We start from the raw sequence: 9,861 nt of genomic DNA, 5'->3' as shown, positions 1-9,861 counted from the left end.
CCCAGGGTTTCAGATGTCCCACCGCCGTTTGACCCCCTCCCCCTGCTTCTCCACCCCTGCAAATGAGGTTTGACCAGCAGAGGCAGAGCCCACCTCTGGCTTAGAATCACTGACATTTAGACTCCAGACTTCAACCTGTTTACAAGCGGGCTTTCTAAAGAAAGGGGGTGGGGGGAATAGAGCCAAACAAAACACCAACCGCCATCCCCCCAAACAAGAAGTGACTTTCTGCCGGCTTCAAACCAACAGGCACCACCAAAAAGAGAAAGCAAGAGGGAGAAGAAAACAGCGGCGACTGGGCAGCTGCCTCCAGTTCTGACAACTCTAAAGGGACGCACTTTTAGAACTGGCTAGCAGTCTGGGACTCTGCGGCGAGGGACCAGAAAGTGCCAGCCGCAGACGGGCGCAGATCTCTCCAGGAGCCTCCCACTGTTGACCCCTCTGGGTTTTGTTCACTGTGCTGTCATCTGTTTTTCAGACTTTTTTGTTTGTTTGTTTGTTTTACATCTAACATGGTAAAGAAAGGAGTGAAGAAGAGAACAAAGTAACCCCTGGGGGAGTGAAGAGCACTGGTGACCAACTCCACCACCGCCACCAAACAGCTCCTGCTACTGCGGCCACCCACGTCCACCATTCACCCGGAGAGTTGAGAGGCGCATAGCGGCAGCGGATCCCAGAAAGGCAGTCGGTCCTTCCAAGGAGTTATGGATGTTGGTGCATTCATTTCTGGCCACATCTGCACCCAGAGGGAGCTAACTAGCGGCCGCCACCTCCAGCTGTCTCCTTGCCTCGCACCAGGTCTTACCCTTCCAGTATGTTCCTTCTGATAAGACAATTTCCAGTGCCGAGAGTTTCAGTACAATGTGGAAATGGATACTGACACATTGTGCCTCAGCCTTTCCCCACCTGCCCGGCTGCTGCTGCTGCTGCTTCTTGTTGCTGTTCTTGGTGTCTTCTGTCCCTGTCACCTGCCAAGCCCTTGGTCAGGACATGGTGTCACCAGAGGCCACCAACAATTCCTCTTCCTCTTCGTCCTCCTCTTCCTTCTCCAATCCTTCCAGTGCGGGGAGGCATGTGCGGAGCTACAACCACCTCCAAGGAGATGTCCGCTGGAGGAAGCTATTCTCTTTCACTAAGTACTTTCTCAAGATTGAGAAGAACGGGAAGGTCAGCGGTACCAAGAAGGAGAACTGCCCGTACAGTAAGTAACAAATGCACGCTCCCCTCCTTCCAGTTATCCACCCCCACCCCACAAGGGGGGAAAATCTGTTCCAGATGTGGCCAGCTAAATATTTACGTCCCCAACCCCTGTAAAATGATTAAGTGGAATACTTTCACACTAAATCACCCCCCCCCCAGCCCTGTGTATACATTGTGCAGCCGCACCCCCTCCCTACGGCATGCTCCCTCTACACCCCCGACTCCTTGCCACCCTATCCGCCTTCTCTGGCTTGTCACTCGCCTGACCACGCAGGGCGCCTGAGAGTTGTTGCAGTTCACTGATGCCCCTCTCTGTCCCAACCATCCTCCCAAGGTCTCCTTTCCCTCCCTTCTGGAAATGGCTCAAGTACACACATTTTGTTTCTTTTTGCTAGCAATCTTATTAAGAGTTTTGGGACAGTTTCCTCAAGCTGAAAATAATTATCCACTGTCAATTATAGGGGTTTTATGGGAACTTTATTTAAGAGAGAAAAGTCAATTCCATTCGCTTGCCACCCCCACTCGTTTACCCCACCACCTCTCTAGTTAGGAACAAAAACATTTTTCTGGTTTTAATTTTTTTTTTTTTTTTGCGGGGGGGGGGGGGGGGGGGGGGTGTTCCCTCATGTTGGCTTGAGTGATTGCAGTCCATGAAGTTAGCTTTCCCGCACCACCGCTGCTATTTGTCTTCTGCCTGCCTTCTCTCTTGGTAACATGATGCTCATGTCTGCATTGTCAATAGCATATGCGCTGCTTTGTTGTGTCCTGTTGTACTCATTTCTTCTGAAACCTCTCATATTGCAGAGCCATACTACTACAGCATTGTAAACATCTGGGACTGGATTCACACAGACCTCACACAAATTTCATTGTCATTCTTTTATTTTCAAAGTAAAAGTCATAAGTCTGTTTCCATGGCTATAATAGTTTATCCCATAGGATGAGGATTTTCTCCTCAGTACAAATTATGCCTTGAATTTCTGGATTTCTTTCCTCTTTCATTTTTCTCTTTCTCCTTCAGCTCTGTTTCTTCTTTCTTGCTTGCTGGTCTGTGGGTTGGGTAGGAGGAGGGAGAACTAGAAGAGGAGTGGATATTGTGTCTCTTGAATCAGTCCAGCAAAAGCCAGATTACTGTTGGCTTCCTTTCCTAGTTACTTTCAAGTGGTGAGGCTTATTCATCCTCTATTGATTGCTATTTGAAAGGATCCTGAGGCTATGTAATGGCACACTGAAGATAGTAGGCAATGACATTTAAATGTCTTTAATGACCATTTAGCATTATTTCAATGGTACTTTCAAGTCATCTTTTAAAGGAACCTTTTTGTGTCAGTTGAATGGGAATTTAAAACATATTTGCCAGCTACCTTAAATACATGGATCATACATTGCAAGATTCCTTGGTAAGGAAAGTATCTGGTATGAATGGGAAAGACTATTAATCAGAACTTAGCATTTTCTTTTTAAATAAAGATTGACAAGAATTAAGACAGTTTTCTTATTTGGGCACTCACATTCAGCACTAACTTCTGTTCCTCCTCAGCTGTTGCTTCCATTTACTAAAATTAGCAATATGTTTACAAGTAATTATATTTGTAGAAAGATTTTAGAGTATCCCATTTTATGTTTAATACTAAAGATATCAGATAGCCAATTATCTATATATTTGTTTCCATTCTGATTCACAGAAAGTGGCTGAAATAATATCATTATAATAATTGTTGCCTGACTTCATTAGGTACCACTTTTAGATTTTATGGCTATTGATTATAAATTTAATACCTTTGTTCACTTCTAAAACAAAATAGTTGTGGTGTCATCCAGGTAGGATAATGGGAAAGAAGTGGTTCAAACACTTACTGAAGAGTGAGCTTGAGGGTTTAAAAAATATATAATTCACAGGGACTGAAATTCTTCTTTTGTATTTTTAGTTCATGGAGATAACTCAAAGAAATATAATAAAATTTTAGCAAAATTTAACTTGAGCAAACTTTTTTTGACACTAACATGATATTGCTCTATTTTAAGTGTCTTTATGATGTAACGGGACAATCTACGCTAATTTATGCAACTTAAATTACTATTTTCTGATATGTTATTAATGATTTAGTAAAATGATTTTGAGGGTACACATTGAATTATATTGTTACAGTAAGAATTATCTGCAAAAAAAGTATACAACTTTTACTGCATAAAACTGAGTGTGGAAAATTTCCATTCTAACTGTCCCAAATATACTACTATCTCTTCCATAAGATGAAGTATAATAATAGTTCTTGTTAAAATTACAATATCTTATATAGTAATGCAATCTTAATCAGTGGTTGAAAATGAAACGGGGCGGGTCTTACTCTGTTAAATAATGTCAAGCCATAAATAATTTAAGCTTTCCAAGAACATCTGTATGAAGACATAGCAAGTGAAAAGGAGAGGTTTAAAAAGCTTTAATTCCACATGTGGCCGGTTAATCAGAACACTGCTACAACTTCCAGCTGGACTGATTCAGCTGAACTACATGGTATCATTAAGATATTGTCTAAATGTTGCATAATTACATGTGAACAAACTTTTGCCATGCCTACAGGGTAACCAGCCAGCCAGCCCACCAAATGGCAGCCTGTTAAATATTAGGGTATCTAACCTCTGAAGAGTGTCAGTTCCTTGTCCAAAAACCACATTTCAGTAACATTTTCCTAAACAAGTTATTAATTATTCTCAATACACAAAGCTGTTCTTTTGAGGTTTGCTTATTTGAAGCTTAATTTTCTTTGTTACTTTGACCCTAGTATTATTGCTGCTAAAATACAGTAACAGCTTATCTAAGAGGTTATATGTTTGTAATGTCCTGGGTAATTAAACAACTGTTTTCCTGGCTTTTTGCCAGCAAAATGCTACCAAAGGGAAGTAAAGAAATCACCCATAAACATTGCAAAATCATTTTTAACTTCTGCCTCCAAAGCTGGTTTCCAGAAATTGATGGCTCTAAACATATTACATATGCTAAAAAAACAATCAAACAAACAAAAAAACTCTTCTCAATTCGGGTGATTACTATAGTTTCTTTTTTTGGTGGGGAGGGGGTATTTTTTGTTTTCTTCCTAGCCATTATAAGAAAGTAGAATAAAGGGAGCAGAGATGAATTATGCTTCTTCTGCTAGAAGTCTGAGAAAGCTTGAATAATTTAGAATAGCTGTGGTGTATCTGTCACTAGATATGTTCAGGCTCATTTAGGCTTGTTTTATCATTCTTTACATCTAGAGCTTTGCCCTTGAAACATTACCACTCGGCTCCAGTTCCGGCCTCCTAGAAAGGCTGGATACAGCTGTTAGGTACCCTTGCAACTGGGATTGGTGGACTTATTTCTGAACATGAGTAAAACAGTTGTGGGCTTCTCCCACGGTCGTCATTTGTAGAAAAGGGGAGCCTAGTGAAAAGAAAATGTATCTCTAAACTTGAAACAGCCAAGGATGGATATTCTCGAAATGGAAAGCCACCATGCTTATGAATCTTTCCAGAAAAGGAGTTTGGGAGACAATAGAGAAAACAATATGTACTGAATATGTACTATGTGCTCTATTTCTTCAAATATATATCTCATTTAATGCTAACAATAGTCCTATAATTTAGAAATAACTATCTACATTTTTCAAATATGAACACTAAGTCTGAAAAAAGTAAATTATCCGAGGTCATCAACTAGAAATTGGCAGAGCTGGGATTCAAGCCTAAGTCTATTGGGTTACATTGCTCCTCTTTTCTTCTACCTGTTTGCCACTGGCAACACTAATACCAATATAGTAGAATTAGGCACCCCAAAACTCTAAAAATCAAATTATCTGAAAACATTATTGCTTCTTGCTATGAATACCAACAGTGGAATAGAAACAGAAATATCATTGCATGCAGCTACATGGTATCAGACTCTGTGCATTCTCTAGGTGAACTATCTCTTTTGATATTATGTTGGGGATATAATTGCTTATGAATATACAAAATACACATACATCGATCTCATTCATTTTAAAAGAGGACATTAGAAATATACGACTCTTTAAGAAAAGTCCATGAATGTCACAGTATACAGTAATTGTTTACAACTGAGGGCCAAATGTTTAATTGTTCCCACATGTAATAAAATAATTTAATTGGAAATACCAGTGTGAAATTAGACTGCTGCAGACTTCTGATATATGACTCCAAAAGCAGCAAAAACTTAAAGACCTAAAGATAGAGGACAGATAGATATGAAAAGCTTTAAAATGAGTCTGCAAATCAAAAAGTTACTTTACCACATAAAAAAGAAAGGTTATTGTCTTGCATTTTTACTTTTTAACCAGGGAGTTAAATTGAGAAAATAACTGTTGAGGAAAATAGGGACTTGAATATTATCTCCTAAAAATAATACAACAGTTTCCTGGGAAGAAAACCAATATACAACTTACAGCTTCCCCTGGTGTCTTATTTAAGTTGTGGTTGTATCTAGAGTGTGGTTGCATAATTTATAACCAGCAGCATTTAATTCTGAGCATCAAGGATTTATGAAGGTGGAAGGCACTGTATTTAATGCTTACGTGACACTGGTCCTGTTACCTTTACTGCATTCCTACCATATGGACCCTCCACTTTGATGGCTTTATCATAAATCCATTAAAAATACACAATTACAGAGAGTTTCCTCTTCATAAATATGATTTATAACCATTTACTAGAAGAAACCCAAGAAAACGGTTGGCAGAAATCACATGCCAATATTGGAGTATGAGAATTCAGAAACACCAATCTTTAGGTCTTGGGTACTACAGTAATCTATCTATTGCCCAGATGTATGGACAATTCTTTCAAAATATGTCTAAAATGATGTTTAAGCACAAAATTTAAAAGAAAAAGAAGCATGTCTTATAGAATGAAGGAAACCCCATTGTATGACTATTTATTCTACATTTTTACTATCCAGTTTAGAGTGAAAGCCTTATTCTAGTTCATTTCTGTGTGTGTGTGTTTAATGAACTTATAATAGAACATGAATGAGCACTTTAAATTCCTGCACAATTACCTTAATGTTTGAGGCAAACCCCATTTATTATCCAAATGTCTGACTTTGCACAAGCCAAAATGTTGGGAAAAAAGTTGACAGGTCATTTGAAATGGAGCTAATGCTCCTCACATTTATGAGCTGCCTATGAATATCTACATCTTTCCTAAGCCTTAAATGTCTGTATGCTTATCCAAAATTGTCGTACAAATGATATTTCTTTATTATGCTTCAGAAGGAAGAGTAATGCATGTGTATTAGTTCAAAGTGATTTTAATCTATCATAACATTAATTCTGTGAACTTTGCAACGAAGAGTTACTCGGATGACATTTTTAGTATTACTGTTCCAACATTTGTCAGCGTTAATAGTTGATGTTCGCTTAATGTAAGTAAGTAGAATATTAGAATTTCCCTCCCAGAAATTAAAGTTCTCTTTTAATTTTCCAGTAAGATGGCACGTAAGATTCATGTTTATGTAATTTTAATACGGTTTTATTGGTCTAGAAAAGTAATGAATCTCATTTTGTCTCAAGTTCTTTATGCAGAAGTATTTTAATTTTTTATGGTATATCACGATGATTTAAGATCATTTACACTTGCAATTTAACCAATGGTGTTTGTTACTTGGTTTTACAGGTTAAAAATATTTACTTTTCATAATTGGCAATCTTTTTATTTTCGGTGCCTGTTATCTTTACCTATGCCTGTCAGTCAGTATAACAAGTGATAACTTAGTAACGTGGCTTTAATATTAGTGAAAGAAAATATAGCTGCATCTTGGGAAGTCACCAGTGATACTCTGATACTGAATTAATGAATACAAAATGTCGATGCTTTACAGAATCAGTTAAAACCAAATATTTAATTAGTACAGATTTTATACATAGAAAGTTTCAAGATATCTAAAAGGGAGCCAGGTCACCAAAAAAATAATAGCCTTAAAGGCTTCCTTGCTTTTAAATCAGGTCAGTTCTGTTCTTTCTTTGAACACTGTGTTCTAATTGGAACAATAAATCAAAGATGACACTCAGAGTAGATTCCCATGTAAGGTGGACAACTGGACAGTGACTTTTTACTGCTGCTAACACGTGCATCCAATTACCATTTGATAGATTCACAGTGCTGGAAGTAAAGCATTGCCTCATTTTATAGTTCACCTAATAATTCTTCAACCTAAATCTGTCCAACTTTACCTATATCTAACCTGTCAGTATGTGTGTTATCATTAATGAGGAATTTTCAAATGTTTGGCATGCTTCTTACAATGAATAATGATATTGAGATATTAATGAATCATTTAATCAATCATAATAGAAGAGCTAAAGTATTGATTAAATCAATGAATCCTCAACTTCAAGTGATTGTCAACTAAACATAACCTAATAAGTAAACTACAATTATAACTTAATTATGAACAATTAACTGCAACTTACTTCTAAATAGCAGCGGTTAACTTTAAACTTAGGAACTTTTTTAAAAAGGCCTTTTTCTATAATCATTATTTCTTTCCATGACCTTGTATTAACAAGCTTTACTAAAAAACATACGTAAATTCATCCTTAACCTTTTTGAGGTGCTGCCCTTATTTGAGACTAACTTGGCATATTCATAAAGTCTTTATAATTCAAGGCCCATCAACTTCTTTTTAATAGCTCTGTCTCGAGGCAGTTATACATCTGAAATATTGGCCATCTGTGAGAACCCTGCCTCTGAGGCATTGCGAATCCTGATACTTTATCACCCCTTCATCACTTCATTATTTTCTCCTCCTTTTCTTGTTCTCTTTTTTTTCTTTTCCTTGGCTTCTAAACCCCTTACATATCATCAAGGCCAAGAGAAGTCGTCCATTATCACTGCTTAGCATCCTATGTTACAGTTAGAGCCAGTGGCCTATGTGGATATGTAGCATGCAAAAGGGATAGTTATTATTCCATGCAAAAAAGTCTCCAGCAATGTAAATTCAAGATATTTCATCAAGAGTCTTTTCTCATTCTGAATCTCCAGTGAATTCTCTCTCAAGCCAATTTCTTGTATCTTTCTCTTTAGTGAAGTCGGCAAACCACAGATAAGTAAGTACCTTACGAGAACGGATGGTGACTATCTGGTTACTAAGTAACCAGTTCTGCATTTTTCCTCCAGGTTAAATATTCTGTTCCCAATAACTCTGCCTACAGGTTCATTTTACCTTTCTTTCCAGTTGTTTTAATACATGAAACACTTACCAGCTACGTCATCAGTTTCCTTATCTTTTTGCCTTTGTCTGGACTCCTGTAAGAGAAAGAAAGTGAAGATGATTTAAAATAAAAAAATTATTTCTATTCTATTTTAGTCATTTATTTTAAAGAAGATGGATGCTTATTTTGAGGTCTTTAGTATTTCTAACTTCTAGAATTTCACTTAGATTATACAGCTTCTCCGTAAACCCCTGCCAAATGTAGTTCTTCAAAATGAAACCCATGTTCTCGTTAATAGTGGTTATCAAAAGGGAAAATGTAAAATATACATTAATGCACACTTCAGGCTGACCAAATATAGAAATGCACATATTGTTATTAAAATGATATTTGAGATACTGACAGAAGTTAGAATTTGAATTAACAGCATCTTTCCAGGAAGAACCCGCTGGCTCTGATTGATAAATTAGATTTATTTTTATTGTATGCAGAACCTGACTATTTATATATATTAAGTAGATGTGTTACTGTAGTAATAAAGGCCAAGCTTTTTTTTATAACTGGTTTCAAATTACAATTGGTTTCAAATTATATAGATATATTTCCTAAATAGCTTTGATTGATTGATAGAATTATCAAAAGAAAAAATGCTCTGTAACATGTGGAAAATGGTAATACATGGATATTAATTCACTATTTATGATCTATAGTGAGATATATTTACAATGTTATTAATAATAGTAATTACCGTTGTAGTAAAACTGGATTTCTGGGGCATTTTGGGGAACATCTCTGTAGAAGAATATGATTCCACGGATACAAAAAAAAGCGCTAGGGATGTTAGTTGGATTATGGTATAAAAAGTTGATGAAGAAAACTACAGAAGTGTTTTAAAGCTGAAGCAAGTGAGATTGTAAAGCCCATATAGTTAGAATGTTGGGAGCCAGAGGAAAAACAGAAGAGGCATGGAGCATTTGAACAGATTGTGAAAGAAGGAGACATTTTGCTGTAGTGATGAAGACAAGGGTTTTGAACTCCCAGGAAAGAAATCAAGCTAATGAGTAGCGCTGCAAAAGGGCTGACGTGACAAGAAAGATGTGAGGGAAATATAACCCAAGCCTTGGCATTTGACTGGATGTTAAATTAACTGAAATGAGAACCTGTGATCTAAAAGGAATCCCGCAGAAGTAATCGCAGCCACAGTATCAAAGTAAGGAAAACTAAGTCCAAATTTCTGCTAAAGAAGCAGTACGATAGAGGGATTAAAAGTGTGGACTTTAATAAACGGCGATTTCAAGTATGTACTTGGATTGAAAGTGAGCTTTGAGGACACAGAAGTGGGTGCATCTGAGACTCCAAACTGCCAGACAATAGTGTTATGACTTGGGCAAGTTGTCATCAGTAAAACAAGGATATTAACAATACCGACCTCTTTCCAACATGATAAAGATTTAAT

General features: G+C 37.2%; 1 protein-coding gene across 1 annotated transcript in view; it reads left to right on the top strand.

The window, feature by feature from the left end:
* The first annotated feature begins 632 nt into the window (after positions 1–632).
* The window catches only part of FGF10 (fibroblast growth factor 10), a 71,886-nt gene continuing 62,657 nt past the window's right edge, over positions 633–9,861 (top strand). The window contains exon 1 of the mRNA XM_011373884.1: positions 633–1,201. Coding sequence (XP_011372186.1) covers positions 862–1,201 — 340 coding nt within the window. The 5' untranslated portion in view covers positions 633–861. The remainder of the gene's footprint in view (positions 1,202–9,861) is intronic.

This window comes from Pteropus vampyrus, unplaced genomic scaffold (genome assembly GCF_000151845.1).
Source record: "Pteropus vampyrus isolate Shadow unplaced genomic scaffold, Pvam_2.0 Scaffold234, whole genome shotgun sequence".
Classification (NCBI taxonomy): Eukaryota; Metazoa; Chordata; class Mammalia; order Chiroptera; family Pteropodidae; genus Pteropus; species Pteropus vampyrus.
The sequence above is the reverse complement of the archived record's forward strand: the minus strand, read 5'-3'. Positions and strand labels throughout refer to the sequence as shown.